The sequence below is a fragment of the Emys orbicularis genome, chromosome 8, assembly GCF_028017835.1.
Source record: "Emys orbicularis isolate rEmyOrb1 chromosome 8, rEmyOrb1.hap1, whole genome shotgun sequence".
Lineage (NCBI taxonomy): Eukaryota > Metazoa > Chordata > Testudines > Emydidae > Emys > Emys orbicularis.
The window spans coordinates 44,510,508-44,529,561 of NC_088690.1; the positions used below are offsets into that span (position 1 = coordinate 44,510,508).

At 37.2% G+C, this 19,054-nt stretch overlaps 1 protein-coding gene across 1 annotated transcript in view; it reads right to left on the reverse strand.

Annotated features, from left to right (window-relative positions):
* Positions 1-15,243: 15,243 nt before the first annotated feature.
* The window catches only part of NR5A2 (nuclear receptor subfamily 5 group A member 2), a 124,650-nt gene continuing 120,839 nt past the window's right edge, over positions 15,244-19,054 (reverse strand). Inside the window, exon 8 of the mRNA XM_065409483.1 lies at positions 15,244-15,491. Within this exon, the coding sequence (XP_065265555.1) occupies positions 15,244-15,491 (248 nt within the window). The remainder of the gene's footprint in view (positions 15,492-19,054) is intronic.

Consider the following 19,054-nt stretch of genomic DNA (forward strand, 5'->3'; position numbering starts at 1 on the left):
ATTTGCCTTGATTTTGTTAAAAATCTAGCTCACTATTGCCCTGATCCTGCAAAAATTTATGTTTACTAACTTTAAATTCTAGGGTAGTCCCAATTGAAGTCAAGATCCCATTTGCAGGATTGGGACCTAAGTCTGTTACAGAGTCATGAGGCTCATATTTTCTGACTAGCGCACTTAGAAATGGAAAACACAGCTAAGTTTCTTTGTAGCAGGAAAGATGGCAAAGCCTTATTTGTGCTTAGGTTGGAAGACAATAGTAATCCTCTGCTGATTTTTGCAATACAAGGGAAACTGTACTGAGGCAGAAAAACGTATAAGCTGTTTTTGCTGTTTGGGTTTCTAGGTCTTGTTTTCGAAGTGCTACGCCTTTACTGATATAGAATTTTTTTTTTTTATATATATCTACACCTCTCGGCCAATAGTGTTTTCTTGTACGATGGTTCCTGAGATACTTGTTTGTTTTGACAGCAACTCAAGTCGGGTGGCTATGTTACAAATGGTAGCTGTAATAGGTCACAGACAGCTTGACAGTTTGGCACATTTTGTGACAAGAAGCAGTTCTCCGACCTAACAGATGCTACTTCACTATTCTCTTTGATCACTACATGCCTGCTTAAGAGGTACTGCTGCTGTAAGTATGTCATTTTCATTTCAGAGCTTGCCTACTGATATCAAGTGACTGCTGCTGGGACTGAGACTAGTCTGCATTACATGGGAACTTGGTGTCTCCTTTGGTATATGCTAGACATAATAAAAATTTCTTTCCATCAGCCGATACAATTTCTTCTAGGATGTTGGTGTTAAAAAGGGATTTAAAAGCTATCCAGATTTGGTGACTGGCTGGGACGAGATCACTAGTTTAAAAAAAACAACATACTGCTTTAAATATACTAGGTGGCATTTTTCCTCCTTAGATTATGTCATAATTTGCATTATTGATGGAATTTACATATCATAAATAATAAATGAATTGTTTATGAAACAATGGCTTGTACTTCCTTTATAATACAGCCCTATTTATTGCAGTAGTAAATGTGTTTTGGAGTGGGAAACCATTCATAACCAGCCATTAATGGAAATTATTTTAATGGTAGTTTAGTAACATGACATCTTACTTAGTGCTACAGGGAAATGCATTTCAAGAAAAGTCCATCTTATCATTCTTAATTGTTATCCAACTTTTTAATAATTAAAAATTATGAAGAAAGAGCACGCATAGAAATGAGAGCAACAAAAACTGAAAAATTGCAATGAGTCTAGGTAACTTTGCAATGCTACTTGATACAAGTGGAAGTGTGGGGATTTAATGCCACTGCCATCTCTTATACTCCATTCCTTTAATTAAACAGCCACATTATTCAACATTCTCACATTTATTACTCCTGGGGGAATTCTGTGCCAAACATTCAAAATTCTGCACACAATATTTTAAAATTCTGCAAAATTCTGCATATTTTATTAAAATAATGCAATATAATTATTTTGTTAATTTATTTAAACTACAATACAATGGATGAAGAATGGGAGTGGGGAGCATTGGAGGAAATCCCCAACTCCCCTCTGTCTAATAGTAATGTAGCTAGTATTGACCCTTCACTTCTGGTTATTAGTCAACAAATATATGCAGCCATATGCTCAGTGTTACATCATAGGCAACTGAAGAGCAAGCGAGGGCTGAGGACTCAAACTGTCAATTTATTTTGGCTACTGACCATCTCCACTAAGCCTTGCCTTTCTGGCTTAGTCTCCTTACTATGAAAGTGAAGAAAAATTATACCAGTAAAATGACTTATTTCATTCTTCTGTCTCTTCTCCCACAGTCAAGCTGGGTTTGGTTACAGTATTGTGAAACATGGCTGCTTTCATGTTGTAAAACAACATACCTTCCCCTTCTCCCCATGTTTTCAGGGTTCTTAATGTTTCTGAACAGCTACTGGTCATTCTTAAAAGCTGAGCATTGTGCTGCGACTCTTCTTCCTATACCCAGGCTTTAGATTACATTGTAGCCTAATTGTTACCAGTTAACTTTTCCAAATGTGCTTCAAAAGGGTGAAGAAAAAGTGGGGCGGTTTCTCAGATCCTCTGGATATGGAAATACAGGAGAGGGCTCCTCCAGGACCAAAGCACAGCTCTTCTGTGTGCCTGCTTATTTTGAACAATAAGTAATTACAATAATACAGTATTTCACAAAGTTAGGTTGAAGCCTGATAAAAACAGAGTGATGAAACAGATTATTAGTTGGCTAATTTGTGCTAAATCATCTGCTGTTGGCCATGTTCCTGGTTCTTATGTCAGAATTATGATCCACCAATCCAGGGACATTTATGCTCTAAACATAAACATCAAACTAGAAATATACTACCTAGAACAGAGTTAGTCCTATTGGCTTTAAGGTATGCAGTGCATGTGGGATCCTAAGAGGAAATGGATTGGGATTGGCTGGCTAGAAAGACAATAGGAAAACCAGGATGCGTGGGTCTTTAGTAACTTTACAGTTATCACTTTTGATACAGTACAGAATCTCACTTTTGGGAAAATGTAATATGTGCCTAATAGTTTTGCCCAGCCTTCCAGCAATCTCCAATCAAGTTTGGAGAGATGATTCTTGAAAATCAGCTAGAGCCTGAGAGCAGTTGCTGTAATCTCAGACTACCTGGGAGAGTGGTAGTAAAGTTTTATTTTAACGAATTCATTGATGGCAACAGTGGCTGTAAATGTTCTTTGTTACTGGCCTAAATATTATTGAATCTCTTGCAGTGGCAGTTTGTATTCTACTTAAGTGTCAGAACTACTTGTATGCATTACTATAAACTGCCAAGTACCCCACTCTAAAAAGAGAGGCTGGTCTTTGAAATCAAAATAGCTATTTTTTTTATCCATTAGCTTCACAAGGAGTTGCTTATGACTATAACCACCGACCCAATGAGTCAAGCACCTCCATCAAATGCTTCACTTAATGGTGTCTTTTATTATAGTTCACCGACCCAGTAGACTACATATTTGGTTGGTGTGCTAAGCACCTCTTAGAGCTCAGAATAAAACTTTCTGCACATCAACTGCTGCAAAATGTTCTCTTGTGACTCAGCAGGCATTTCTTTTACTTTCGCTTAGAAATATCAAAATAAATCAGGAAAATCAGTGGTTGCAAGCCTCCCATTTATAGTCTGATCCCTGTTCTGATCAATAACTTGATAAGGTATAAAATTTATAGAAAAAAGGAAACTGTCTTTTTAGACTAAAGGTTAGGGTCTGATTCTCTTCTTGCTTACACTGGTGTAAATCAGGAGTAACTTCATTAAGTTATAGCCACGTAAAACTGGTGTAGGCAAGGGGCAAATCAGACTCTTAGTTTTCAGTGTAAATTGTCTTTAGGCTAAGTCCTTCATAGCAATACAACAGTGAAGATTTCTGTATGTGTGTGGGAGGCACCTCTATTTATTATGTTTTCTGTTATGTTTAAAAGCACAGTATCATCACCTTTTTATCACAAAGTTCTGTTGTTGTTATAGGTTCATCCAAAATTAAATTTAAAAATAATTTAGTAATATTCAACGTACCGTTTCCTCATGCAGGATCATACACCCCCCAAAGTCGTCATCCAACAAATACATGATGAGATCAAATTTCTGAACTAATGGGTGGGATTTTATTTCCAAAGAGGCTATCACTGTGAACTCTCAATTCTGGCCTTTTTTTAATGGCACCATAAAGTATATCTCTGTACCTTTCAATGCTGTGCTGTCTTGGATTGATTTTCTTGGACCTAAGATTTTGCAGCCGTGGGATTAACCAGCAAGCAAATAAGATATATTATGCATATTAATTCTGGCTTGGTAAGATAGTGAATTGCACAATACTCCCCCAGCAGAGTCTTCTTCAGATTGTCTTGTACAAAGTTGAAGGAATTGCTTTGGTTGGACTTAGATCGGTAATGAAGCTATCATAAGTGTTTGACAGGTTGGCGTGTAACAACTGCTCCCTGTATTTCAGTTCATATTATCTCTGCAACATGTCTTGGTCTTTTAACAGTTCATTCAATAAAGAAAAGAAAGGATGTTAATCAACAGTATAACATTGGTATTCTCCGTGGAAGGGCTGCTTGTAAACAATTTCTGAAGGGGCACATACTGTAGTTTCCAAGGTGAAATAGTATTTACCATTAGAACATGTATTTACCATTGGAATTAGACATGGGTAGTATCCAAAACCCAAGATCTCCAAAAATCAGAGACATGTGGAAGTTCAGATCTGAACGTTGAAGCTTGAGATTAGTTGCTGCGAGATGACCCTGTCTAATTTCTAATACTGAAGACTAACCCATTGAAGGGGAAAAAAAACTAAAATGCTGGGTTGGCAAGAGTTCTGCAAGATAAGGAAAGAGAGAAGATAAAGATATTTTTTCATAATAGGTTATACTATTAAGGGCAAAAATTTCAAATTCTTTGTGCTGTATCTGATTTAAATTTTGGTGTCATTACATTTTGTACGTGTATAATCAGGGGTGCTGAAACAATTTGTATAGCGAGGGTGCTGAGAGCCAACCATATCCTATTTCCTGCACCTATGCATATTACCCTCCCCAAATAAAACAAAACAAAAAATCTTCACTATATTTTGACTAGCTATATTGGTTAGGGCGACCCTTCTTATAGCTTTGAAACTTGGAAAGAGTTAAACTACAAAGCAACTATTGGGAAGATCAGCCTAGCTTTCACAGTATCCTTGGCCTTAATTCTATCACCCTTGCATATCTGACTTCTCTTCCTCTTTGGAATTTTGTTCTTGTTTTGCATAATTACTTTTTATGTAGCCTTCAACCCCCTAAGTTCTCTTTATTGAACTTCATTTTGCATATGTAAATATACTATGAATTTATATAAGAACAATGTGCTCCATGATACATTCTGTGTCTATTGAAGAAATAAGTAAAATGTGATGCAATTAAATGAATTCAGTAGTAGTTTTCAGAACTCTGCTTGATGGTAGGGTTTCATATATGCAGCTTCCTCACTTGACCATAGTGTTGAAAACGTTTGTGTAGATGGGTCTTTGAATGCTCCTAGAGGTGGAGCAGGGGCTGGAGCAGCACGCAGCTGCTCAGGACACCAGGAAATTTGGTGCCCTACACAGCTGCGTACTTTGCGTATGGGTAAGGACGGCCCTGTATGATTTGTACTGCAAGAAATCATGCAACTTTTTTTCCCTGCAAGACACACAATAAGTGTTATAACAAAGTTTAGGAAAGCAAACAAAATCCACATTAATATTTCCTCACCTCTAGATGTCCCATCTATCCTGTATTGTAAACTCTTTGCGGCAAAGACTGTCTTATTTGTAGGCACTGGAGAAAGCTAAGCACATTGTTGGTGCTAAATTAATTAATTATGATAGTGATAAAGTGGTCTCAGTGTTACTTCTGAGGACCAATAACAGTTCATCCTGAGATCCAGTTCATGAACTAAAATTCTCAGATGTCATTTTTTCTGAAAACAAATTTACTAAATACAGATAGGTATTTGATTCTGTAAAGTAGTTTCACTTGAGCCAAGATGCAGCAGGCTGACCAATGACCTTGTCTTTGCTGTTGGCTGGATGATTCTTCAGGCTGATCTGACCAGGGCCAGCTGTTGCTTTTCCTGTTTTGACATGTTTTGGTCATTTTGCTGCTTTATAAACACAGCAGGCATGTTATTTTGAATCCTTGAAACTATTTTCAGGTCACATAGGTAATATTCATGACAACTTTCACACATTTTATTCAGTTGATTTGTAAGCTTTCTTTGAGACACAGAAAAAAGAGGCTACAAGGAGAGAAATGATGTAGAGATTAGATAGAGAACAGATTTAGGGGAGAGACCGAGGGGAGAGAGAAGGAGGTGAGAAAACAGGAGACAGAAACAGAAGTGAGTTCGTTAAAAAGGACTTTGGTCTGAGTAGGAGAGCCTGAGTGAATTAATCATTGGAATTAGGGTGGAATAGATGGGTGGAGATGAATGATGAACTGAACTGGAAGTTAAAAACAAGCACACAAATTTTCCAAAAGGAATAGAAACAAAATAAAATCATTGCATTGATGAGTGACGTGTCAGGAAACTAAGTAATTAGTTAATTACTTAATTAGAGAATTAAGAACTTGAGGTAGATGTCCCATCTAGTACACGTCTTGGTGGTAAGTCATGCAAGGGGGCCATGCATGGGGTCTCCACACCAGCTGAGTTTCTCCCTTAGGCCACAATCCAGCAAAGCTCTTAAACCCGTACTTAACTTTAAGAACACAAATAGTCCTATTGACATCAACAGAACTATTAATGGACTCAAAGTTAAAGATATGCTTCAATGTTTTGCTGGGTCAGGACCTTAATGAACTTGAATGTATGAAGTTCTGTTTACAATGAAGTAGAACGAGAGTTCCATGCTTTGCAAAATGTGAACTGTACATCCAGTTACAGTGAACTTTTACTCACAGAAGTTTTTCTGTAGAAAAAATGACTTCACTGTAAAGTCTTTTGATCATATTTTGGGGGCTTATATTCTAAATAGAAAACAATCATACTGTATGATTTAAAATAAAAAACGGTCTAATTTAATCAGAGGCTTCAGTTTTCACAGCATGATCTGAATGAATTGATTGAACATATTTAATCAATTATACAATGCTCTGGTTTTCTTAACCTTCAGTTTGTATAGATTGTGTAAAACAAAGCTTAGATGTATTAGATGTAAATTAATAACAATGTCACTTTATATAGCAGCTCCCCGAAATACATAAACAATAATTTATACAAGACTTAAAGCAATGGTAATAATCCAGCATTTTATTTAGTTTTATTTCTTCTAGAAAAGTGAATTAAGTTTAAATATTTATGAAACATAAATGTTATATTCTGCATCTGTGCTTCCTTCTAATTGTATTGTTCTTTCTCTGCTCTTCCCTTACCCCATCTCCTTCCTGTTACATTTTATGGGCTGTGTTCACACTAACATAGACATGGACACAACTGCATATTTCTCATTATGGAATGCTAATGCAAATAGTCCTCCAGCTCATCTGTTAGCTCAAGTAATACGAGAGTACCCAACACCCCAACTGGAATCGAGTTGATCAGTACCTCTGAAATTAGACTACGCCAATAGTTATCTCAAGATAGGAACCCCTAAATTAGAAGACACTTGAAACTTTGTCCCTTTTATCTCTCTCTGTCTCAATGTACTTACCTACTTTAGTAAAAATGCTTTTGAGCCTTGGATAAAAGATGCTACAGAACTGCAGAGTATTAATTTCATCAGTCTGTAGTGTGCATTGAAGAACTTCTTCCATCCTTTGCTGCATGTAGACCTAGACAGAATCATGAAGTTCCACAAGGTTGTGGTCTTCCAAAGGGACATGGCACCAGGTGCAGTTGGTTGTATATGTTATACATGTATGGTAATAAAGGAATCAAGAACTGACAAATTACAAAGTCCTGAACTAACTTGGGCCCATGGCACACACTACAGTTTTTACCAGCAAGTCTGAGATCCTTTGCTCTTGAGGATCACAGTGTTATTTTTGCACTGTTTATCAGGCTACGTTGGACTGACTGACTTGTATTCTTATGCTCTGTTGAATTTTGTATCATATTTGGAAAACTTTTCCGCAGTACTTGAAAAACAGGAAACTGGCATCATGAGGGAATGTAAATCACAGAGCAAGTGGGAAATCTCCAGCTTCTCACTTTTGCAGTACTTCAAAAGCAAAGTCTAAAGGGTTGGTGGATCTGAGCTCAAAAAAAGAGAAGTCCCACTCTGAAAGCATGCTCACATTGGAAATTAACATCTATCCTACAATGAACCACTGAAATAAATCAAACAAACCAAATTAAGTATAACAACAAAGAGAAACTAGTTTTCTTCAAATTCTGCAAAAGAAATTTCTCCCAAGCTGAGATGCCATCATATCAAACTTTATCCCTGAAGGAATTTATTATAATTTTCTGAAAACAGGAGTTTAATAATGAAAATGCTATTTCAACTTCACCTGTAAGATACCTACCCACTTCGCTTTTTTCTATGGCTTCTGAGAATGATGAATGGTAAGGAAAACAGCTTTTCACCTGGAATTGCATGATAGGAGCCGCTCAACTTTATGGAATTGTGATATATTGTGCTAGGTACTATAGTATCTAGAATCTGCACTGGAAAGCTCCAGATCTAGTTTTTAGGTCTCTCTGTGATCCTTTACAAGTCAGAATATGAAGTGCTTGTATGGCAGTCAGTTTAAAGAAATATGCAATAGCCACCTATTTGTAGGTTAATTTAAAAAGATTATGGGCCCTGCTGGATCCATGGATGGAATGAAAACTCTGAAACTACTTTTATATTGGGATGGATTACAGCTTACCTGACAGCTGGAGAAGGGAATCCCCCCAGTCTGTATTTCTGGCAACTAAACACACATTTTACCAGAACAGCCAGTTTTTCCTTCTGTTGAATCTCTTTACTTCTAGGTTGATGTTGCATGACTTCCATCAATGGTGCTTATGTTTCTGAAGACTACACTGAAGGAAGATGGGAGAACACCAGTTAACTCTCCAGAGAACTGACCTCACTCCATTATATCCAGTGGTCACAACAACATTCTCCCCCACTCTAGTGACGCAGGGCTCTGGGAGTAGAAGAATGTATTGGTCAGTAAAAGCACTGGTTAACAACACTCGGGGGCCTTTATCATGTTTTCATCTTTAAAATACTTACACCACTACTGTAAAGCACTGCTGAAATTTCCATTTTATTTCTTTTGGAAATATTAAAGACAATATATACAACAAATAGTCAGTCTGGAAATGTCCTACAAATAATTAAAAGAAAGTGATGATGCATATTACAAATCCTGTGCATTATTGCTGATGTTCTCAAAACACTTTCCAAATGTTAAACAATGGAGCATATAGACCATGGGTAAAGCCAGAGGGTGTTGCCAATATGCGACTCTTCCATTCACCCCTCCTTAATAGAATCTCATCAGAGTATGGCCTGGGTGTGAGGCTGCATGCTAGGGGTGGAGTATTCTCATAGGAAAGGAATATTGACTGATATCACTAGGGAGATGTTGATGCATAATGTCTCAATGCTAGCAGCATGTTAAATATAATTATTGATAACTAACAGATTAGACCCGTTATCAAAGGAGAGGGCATCCATTTTGGAAAGAAGACAAAGTACTCCATCTTTAGGACAGCCGTTTCTAAACACAGTGTGAAGCTGACAGTTTAGCACTCAGTTTATGAGTATGCACTTGGGTTTCACACGGCCAATGGCTGCTAAACAGAGGATAATGTGGTAAACCTTTTCTGCCACTGCAACTCTACTCTAAAAGAACCTGTAAAAAATTAATTTGATGCCACTGGTTCCCTTTCAGTTTTATGCGGTGTTATGGAGACAAATCTTGCCGTCCCTTCGCTGTTCTGACTTGGGCAAAGTTCCCACTAATTTCAGCGTGCCACTATGAAATGGGTACTTTGGCCTGTGACAGCAAGATTGAGCCACAGGATTGATTAAAGAGCTTGTATAATGCCGACAGACCCCAGTAGCTGGCGGGCGGGATCGAACTTGGCGCCTCTGGAGCTTAGGGCATGAGCCTCTACTGCATGAGCTAAAAGCCAACTGCCTGTTCGTTAGGGCTGTAGACCAGACTCATTTAACTCTCTTTTTAAGTGGTCTCAGTGCCACTAGATGGGACAGAACACCACATCCAGAAGGTGTGTGGGTTACACTTGCATCCTACCACCCTGTTGCTTTTGCTTTGTGACTTCTTCATTATACCCAGAGTGTAACAGCTGGAGGTCCCCTTGAAGCTGATGGTTACTTTGCAGCTGGCTCTGTTAGTAAACCTGGGACAGGTGCTCAGCTGGGGTAAACTGACATAGTTCCATTGACATTAATGGAGTTGCATCAGTTTACACCAGTGGATGAGGACCTGGTTGTCCCAAGCCTGTGTCAGTTAGCGCATCTCTTTTATATTAATGGCAAATTGCTATACTTAAACGAATATGTAAGCCAGAGTCTGAGTGAGCTCTCCCCTGCCATCTATTGATGAACTGGGGGAAAAGACCTACCCAGTGACATCACTAAGAGCTGAAACCACTAAGAACTGGTCTAAGTGGTGGAACTGCTGAACACAGCATGGCAGCTAGAAGCAGAGGTGGCACTGAGCAGCAGCAAAGATGGCAGTGACAAAGGCAAGCAGTGGCAGAGACCACAGTGACAGGGATGAGCAGAGGCATTGCTCAAACCATCCTCCTCCGTCTCCCATTCAGGGGTGGGAGGTGAACCTACGTGCACATCCTTGAATTCTGGGACTTCACTGATATCAGACAACCAACTGTGAGCGGGTGTGGTGGAGGGAAAGAGGCATGTTATGTTAAAGGGACATTTGTCCATCAGACTTTGACACCACAATGTGAGAAACAGAGGCAAAGGTCTATTTCCCATGATACTGCAGGGTGGGTGTTTAATTATGGTTTGCATACTTTTGAATAAGTGGTGCAGTGGTTTCCCAAATTAATCCTGAGTTCCTCCTGCTCTTAATAAGTTTCCTTTTGTTATACACAGACTCAATGCTTGTGAGTGGGGAAGTATTGCCTCTTAGAGGCACCCAGGGGTGGTGGTTAATTTTCCCAGCTTTCTGGGTGGAGGTTTAAGCTAGTTCTGTTTTTTAATGTTAAAAGTAACCCCTCAATATTGGACCTGGCCCTTGGTGTCCGCAGCAACACCTGGCAGAAGGGTTACAAATATTTTTTATTCAGCATATATGCAAATAGCAGAGGACACACAGGTGACCTGAATCATTCCAGCATCACTAGGGTACCTCTATAAGACTGGCTTAATACCGTGTATACTTAATGCTTAATAATGCTGCTGTAACTTGGCTGAACCACGCTATGATCATTGTTACTTTAACACTCTTGGACCTACAAATATTGACAGCTTAGATATTAGCAGATAATTTCTACACAACAACTTTTCCTATGAAAGGTAGTAGCTCATTGTGTAATCTTGCACACAGCAAATGCTTGGTGAGAGTGAAAATATTGTTAATATAGCTTATGTTAGAGACTAAACTACAGGCTTCCAGTGAAGGGTTAAAGAAAACTGTTATTTAGCATGCCAGGAAATTGTCAAGATCACTAAGTGTTGAACTGTGTTGACCTGAGTTACATTGAACTCTCTCTTTGCATGTTTGCAATAAAAACATACATCCACTTGCTTCAGAACCAATGTCAAACTTAGTTAATGCTAAAATCCCCTCCTAGTTTGTGTGTACTGTGGATACTAAATACATCACTCATATATATATCGCTATTAGGAAGTTTTTTCTTAGGTGATGCTAAATTGCTAAACTTGACATATCTTCTGTGTGGGCTGATCCAAAATTTTCTTGTAATCTATGTTCCTTCAAAATAAAAACATATTCCTCCAACCTCTAAGCCACACAATATTATCTTTAATTTTTGTATATCTTTAGTGAATTTAAAATTTGTGTTTCTTTTAAGCAAAATATTTGTACACAACTAATTCTAGACCTAATTTTGCACTGCTAAAGTTTTAACGTTGGCTTCAGTGGGAGCCTGATCAGGACCTAAGAGAACAAACACTTTAAGCTAGAAAAGGAATTGGGGCAAGGTGTGTTTGATCTCAGTAGTAGGATTCTATTGACACATCATAGTGTACCACTATTCCTCATGTTCTTGAAATGGCAGGCAAAATAATTTTTTTAGTAGCAGCAACATCTGTCTCTTTGGCAGAGTCCTGTGGCAGTTGTGTTGGAAGCTCTGGAGTTTCCCCTGACCCTGTCATGTATTTACATTGCTGAGAGGTTAGTTTGAGCTCTGCTGTCCTCCTGAATGCTGTTAGTTGATTCTCTTTTATCTTTGTAGGTAACATTGAATATCAAACTGCTATTAGAAAACTAAGAATGCTGTTTAAAAATACATATATAACCATGTATCTATAAATATGCTATTTTGAAAGGAGATTTATCTTATCCACTCTTTCAAGTCATGCGTATTGCATTCAGCATATGCATCTACACCATGTTCATCATGATATCTGAGGTTCTGAATGTAATGTTGCATACATGCAAATTTCTATTCCTTTCTGCATCACATTTTCTTTGGCCTCATCTTCAGTATTTTTTAACTCCTGCTCGAGTAACTGACTTTTATTTGACTAGGACTTAGTTTCCAATGCAATGGGATTATCATAAAACAATTTTAAAGTAATCAGGATGGGCATATCAATATTTATTGAAATACTGAAAAAAATCCACTGGTGATGCATAACTCCTGGCAAGAACTGACATGACAATAGGTATTTCACTGATACAGTAAGAGAACTTCAACTTCAACAAGTAACTAATTGCACATTCTAAAAGTTGCATGGATTCAAATCCAAGGCAGCTGCAGAACATCTGTAATACAAATATTCAGACATTACAGATTGTCCGCTTACAAATACAGAACTATAATAAACCAGGCAAAGCCAAAACCTTTGTATTTCAGTCTGCTTTTACTAATATGTCCTGCAATCAATAAGGCAGTCATAAGTAAATGTCTGGTTACAAAGTGGTTAACAATTAACTTAGGGAGATTTTTGTTTGAAAACTTTGGGCAATCTGGAGGGATTTTTGGAACCACAGATACTGCTAATATATGTTATAGTTTATCTGAAACTGTTTCCATTAAATTGTATGCAAATTGTTGCTTGTCTTTTACATCCTTATATTAGTACTCTTGTCCTGTATATAGATAATGGTGCTGTGTATACAGTTAGCAACACATTTTTGTTTATTTTTTAAGCTTTAATATTCAGTGAGGTTCACTGTAGTGTTTCCATAAAAACAAATCAAGAATTTACAGAATATGAACACTTGAAAAAGAAAAAAGAAATATTATACCCATGTTGTACATATGTGACCACAGCAACTTCACTACCACCCTCAAATGCCATTCACATCTTACTTTCTATAAATTTAGTTGTTTTGTTTTTTTCAAGTGATGCTTCCATCCCTATTGATTATACATGATACTCAGGTGAAATGTTTTCGTATTACATTTGATCTGTAAAACAGCATGAGTGGTATTCCATGATGTGAGACAGACATCTAGGTGCTGCTGACGCTAGGCTTAGCTAGGTTTGTACCCTACACATGGACAGAGTATTAGAGATGACTAATACAGATGATTAAAATAATCTGTTTTTATACTAATGCAGAAATAACTGATGTCTTTGGTATACAATGTACGTTTGGAAAAGAATTTAAGATAAGAATGCACCTTGTTAAATTCACATAAATCAGAAGAAGCTACAAGTCACATAATTTACAATAGATTTAAATAAACTACATTTAGGATTATGAAGATTTACAGACATTTAATCAAGTGAATGATTTTAATTTGTAAAGACCCTTGTATGTCCCTGAACTATGTTCCACTAACTTGAAGACATGCTACAGTAAACACATATATTTGGCTTCTTCATTCTGGCTATATCTTATATAAAGATGAAACCAAGGACCAATAAATTAGCATCATAATTGTCTACAGTGGAAACTATGATATACAATATAAATAAACTATTCAAAAGCCAGCAATCTTCATGGAAAAAAAATTAAGGGATTAGGAGTTTATACAGTTTCTACAAGTGATTGTGCAGCCGATAATCTCAAAAAATTAAAGTTTAAATGAGATTCCCTTTTTGATTTTAGTGTCTCACGACATACAGTAATTCAGTACTGGTAAAATAATTACCAATCAGAAAGCAACACTAAGGGAATCACTTCTTTGCAATCTTATCACAGATTTTTTTCCCACAGGACCTAAAGAATGTAAACACTAGTGTTCTTTTTAATGTAAAGTATTAATACTCTATTTTAAACATATGTTGATCCACATTTGCCCTGTTACCTTTTAGGATAATGAAATAAGGCAAGACTTCATAACTGTGGCACTACATGTTATAATACTGATTTGGATAGAGATGTAATTATTTGTCCTTCTCCAATATTTGTTCTGCAGCAGACTTTGGTCTACATAGACATGGCAGTATCACTCTTCTTTACCCATGCAGAATATTTTAATTACCTAACTTTTTAAAAAAAAAAAAAGTTTTATTTAAATTATGTTTAAAACTTACTTTTGTCTTTTCTTGATATTTTTAAAGATCACTTCTTAGCAAGCAGTTTGACTTCAGCAGCTCATACATTTTGATTGTTGTGGTTTTTTTGCATAGCTAAATGCACTTTAGATGTTGACTTGCATTATTTAGCAATGTTACCATTTGAAATCTGAGAAGATTTTATTTATTTTTAAAAGAAACTAACTTTAAACAGGATGGCTAAAAGACTTAAAAACTTCAGCAAGCTTATTTAGCATGAAAATCTTAGACAATGCCAGAGCCATGTTTTTGATACTGTAATTGAAACATGGTTGAATTAGCAAATTTGCATTGGAGAAACTATTTGTGATGTTTTATAGCCATCCCATGTAATATTAGTAGAAGAGGGATACTGCCTGATTTAATTACATGAACACACAAAAAACAAACTTCAGAACATATTAAGAATGTCAAGCTAACTTATTAACAGACTCTTCATATTATCTATTTGCAGGCCTGAGACACAGACATTCAAAACCAGGCTTTTATGATTTGGTGGAGCTACTATATAGTATGTGGCTACTCCAGACCTTTATTACAGATTGAGTAGGTGCCACAACATTTATCACAGGCAAAGTAAGTGTTGGGTCCTTGGAAGGATGATAGAAGATGGTGGTGGTGCAGTTTTGCATCCTTTAGAGTTGTTTTAGAAGTCCTGCTGTACAATGAAGGATTTTAGTGCACTCAATTTCTCCACTATATTAGCTTAATAACACAGATCAGTTTGTTCCTAAATTTCTTCATAGTGGCGATCAGAAAAGTTAAATATACAAGAATTGTTCCGTTTTTTTTCATGTTGACATTGGTGATAGATCCACTTATAAGCTTGTTTCATTCCAGTACAAAGTCCTATACAGATTCCTTTGGGGATGTGTAGCATTTGATTCACAGTTTGCAATACAGATACCCTGATACATCACTTATTTACTATTAAGTATTTGATTATTATACCATTTTGCAAAGTCTTAAAACCAAGTTTTTAATTAGCGTTGCTTGGAGCAGTTCAGAGTATTTTTTTTTCTTGAAAGCAGAAGCTCTAATGGGTATAATTTATGCTCTCTTTGCATGCAGCATTTCAATGAGAAGGTTATTACATGGCACATCCCCATTCAGGTGTTTGTAGTAGAGGTATTCTTCGGCCTGCATACTGATGGCCCGGATTTCTGGTAGCCGCAGGAGAAGTTGCCCAAATTTGTCTGTCTGTTGTGGATAGTTGCACATTGTATAGTCCAGCAGAGCAGCATTCACTTGTTCCTGAACACCTTCCACAAGCTGGAAGTTCTCAAGGTTTTTGACATCTGATGAGGGAAAAAGAAAGTAACATTTCAATTGCATTTGAATTCCTGTTTACTAAAGCAGTGTTTTACTTAAAGGATGTTTTTTTTTCTCTTGATAAAAGCATACTTTACATGCTGCTGAATATTCAGTAAATCCATTCCCCAACTTTCCTGGGAAAATGATCACAAAAGAACTCTAGCAGACTGTCTTGTTGAAATTTTGCATATACCTCAAATCAATTAGACACCAATGGATTTTGAGCAAGGTCAACTCTTTTCATAGCTTACAAAAGGAAAGGTTGAAGATTTCTGAAGTAGATGACCATAATATATTGCCAGCAAATGAGTCCCCAGAGGAAGACCTATCTTTAACCCAGTATATTAAACAATTCATATAATTCTGTATTAATTTTTCTGACCCAAGGTGAAATCTGTGTCCAGGGTATGATGTAGTTAATTCTAATAAAAAGTGACAGGGTTCTTGTTTCTGTTTGACATTTTCTAAATGATTCTGAAAGCCTTTGACTTGTCTAGCCTATGCTAATGAACCATCTGGTACACTCCAGTGACTGCCAAAATAATCTTACCTACTAGAAACTCTCTAAAATATATATTTCAATGACTAATGATCTTTATAAAATAAAACCCATGTCCTTTGTACAGAATAAAAGATAAGAAAAGTGCCCTTTAACCTGAATGTGGTTTATAAATTTTGATACATTGATCTTCTTTGCTATTGGACAACTGTCATTCACACTGGTGAGGTGGGCACTGGCAAATTGTTCATTCTAACAACATATGATTATCTACAGTTACTATACAGCACCTCTGAGCTTTCTAGGAATGTTGAAGTAGATGGTTTACTGAACTATTCATATCTGTTTTATTTCCATAAAAGGTAGTTTGGTGGTATACTTATTTTGATGTGTCTACGTTGCAGTATTATAGTCCTTGAGATGCTGATCTTTTTTTTTTTATTCAAAAAAGTGTAAATTAAAGTTCTGTTCAATGCAAAAGACAACACTAATGGAACGCATAGTTAGAAACTAAAACAAAAAGATCTAGAAATTAAAAATTTCAGGATAACTAAAATCATCCTGCTTACATGTATGCATCAGATGCTGTTAAATTAACAGCTTTATGCAGTGGTCAAGGTGCAGTTGCTGTGAGAACATGTCTTGGTTGTTAACATTCATTTATGTCATAATGTTATGCTAACGAAACACAATCTTAATTAACATAAACTTAAGAGGCCAAATTTTCTCCTATGCAGGTTTATCCAGCATAGTAGGCAGGGAACTTGCTGAATTCCCACCTGTGGAGTCTCCTTCCAATCTTATTGCTGAAGGGAGGTGAATGGAGTTTTTCATTCTGCAGAGCAAAAATGGGTTTTGGCCCCCCAAACCCACCAATGGCCTGGGATACATGTGGCATTCAAGCCCAAGCTTTGACCTAATTTATTTTAATGCTAGAATGTGTTTTAATGCTTTTAATAGGTAAGAATAAGGATAAGAGTGCTTGAAATGCAAGTAGATGAACACACAGTATAAATTATAATTTATACAGGCTTGGCAAAAAGGTGAGACCTAGCAAGGCCTGTAAGAAAGTTGGCATAACTAAATCAGGAGTTAGCATTAAGAAGTCACCTAGGGTCACCAGTTTTGGGGACTTTTCGTGATTTGTATCTTGTGACAAGCAAGTTAGCCACACAGAAGTGAAAAACAAGTTATAGAGTAGCTTTTTTGCTGGATTTTGGGGTACATGTATCCATGGAGCTGACTGCACTGATGTATCAAAAGTAGTGGGCAAGTGGTTGACCTAACAGTGAGGCCAACCACGGAACGTTAATTATGGATAGCCAGCATATCAAACAAGGTTTCCAAGAATATAACAAACGGGTAGGGGCTGAACCATTGTCAAATATGGTCCCAGTCATGTGTAGATGCAAGGAAAGAAAGGGGTATAAAGAAGGGATGTATCTGATCTTTGGTGAGCATCTGAGAAGCTGATATAAACTGGACCATCACTTCCAGATTATGGTGTACTCCACTGACTATATCTATTTTTATCTGTTTCCTATGTCTTCAGAATTTTGATTATGACAACACTAGGGACTGGCTGTTTCTAGGCATCTGATTTTTGTTCAGTTGCATGAATGATTTGGGTGCTTTGGTTATTAAATAAAAACTCTATTCATGTGATTCACCAATCTCATTTATTAAATAATAATTTATGTAGTTGCTAGAGAAAGAACCTGATATCTGTGACTGGTATGCTTTGCACCCCAAATCAATTTTTCAGGTTCCATGCCAGAGATCGGGTCCATCGGCACCTATTCCTGAAAATGCTTCTGATAGAGCAAAGCCTGGTTCCTGTGCAGAGCCCAGATAAATTCTGCTGTGTGCAGGAAGACTTTGGAGGTGATTGGAGGACAGAATTTTCCCATTCCAACCAGGCAACAAGGTCTGAACCACCCTGAAGTTTCTGCATGGCCATTACTGCAGACTTGGGGCTACAGTAGCATACACAGCTCTCTACGTGGTTTGTCCTATAGCCCCAAATCCCTACTATGTATGCCTGCTGCTAGGGTGACCAGACAGCAAATGTAAAAAATCGGGATGGGGGTGAGGGGTAATAGGAGCCTATGTAAGAAAAAGACCCAAAAATCGGGACTGTCCCTATAAAATTGGGACATCTGGTCACCCTACCTGCTGAAAATATTAAGTTTCCCTCCGTGGTTACTCTGCACCTTGCTCCTTCAAAGTGCTAGTTTGACTGTGTGTGTGAGGCCTCCTGTGACCAAGGTGTATTTGGCCCTTACACTCTCTGTCTGAAGAGAGGAACAGCCTATGCCTCTACATTGAGCTGAGTTCACTAATCAACCCTGGGCAATCCACTTGCCTCCTCTTTATTGTGCTGCAGGCCTGAGCAACTGGGAGCACAACCTCCTCCTGAATTGCTGGCTGGCCTCAAGGAAGCCAGTGGGAAATCCCTAAAATTGGAGCAGGTTCTATCCATGGCTGGGGGTTCTAGAAACCAGACTTCAAAGCCTGATCAGCCACCTCCCCTAGTTATCCAAACCCTCAGTTATCCAAAGTTTTCTGGTGTCCCCAGAGATCTTTGGATAATCAGGTTTGCATTATATTATAAAAATATACCATGCATTGTTTTTAAAGACATTGTTTCAATGCTCATAATTGCAAACTAGATGTCCTCCAGGTGGCTGTAATTAATCACTTTTGCTCTTTGCAACATCTTGTGTGGGAAATGACATAATTTCATTTTTTCTAGTCTACAGAAAACAAAGTGCACAGAATTAAATGTGAAAAGTTGTACTGCTCTGCATAAATTACCACTGCTATTTGCTTTTTAGAAGAGTAATGACACTCTCAAGTTATTTTGCAATTCTGCAATGGTTTAAAAATCTGTCTTAAATATGTTTCTGGGAGATTGTTAAGAATACTAACATTACCAACTATCAGAATTATTTAAAATGGGTTACTTTCAAATGTGAAATACAATCTCAGTTTGCTGCTACAATGTAAGAAATTCCCACAGACACTGCAGGTGAAGTAAAAGACAAA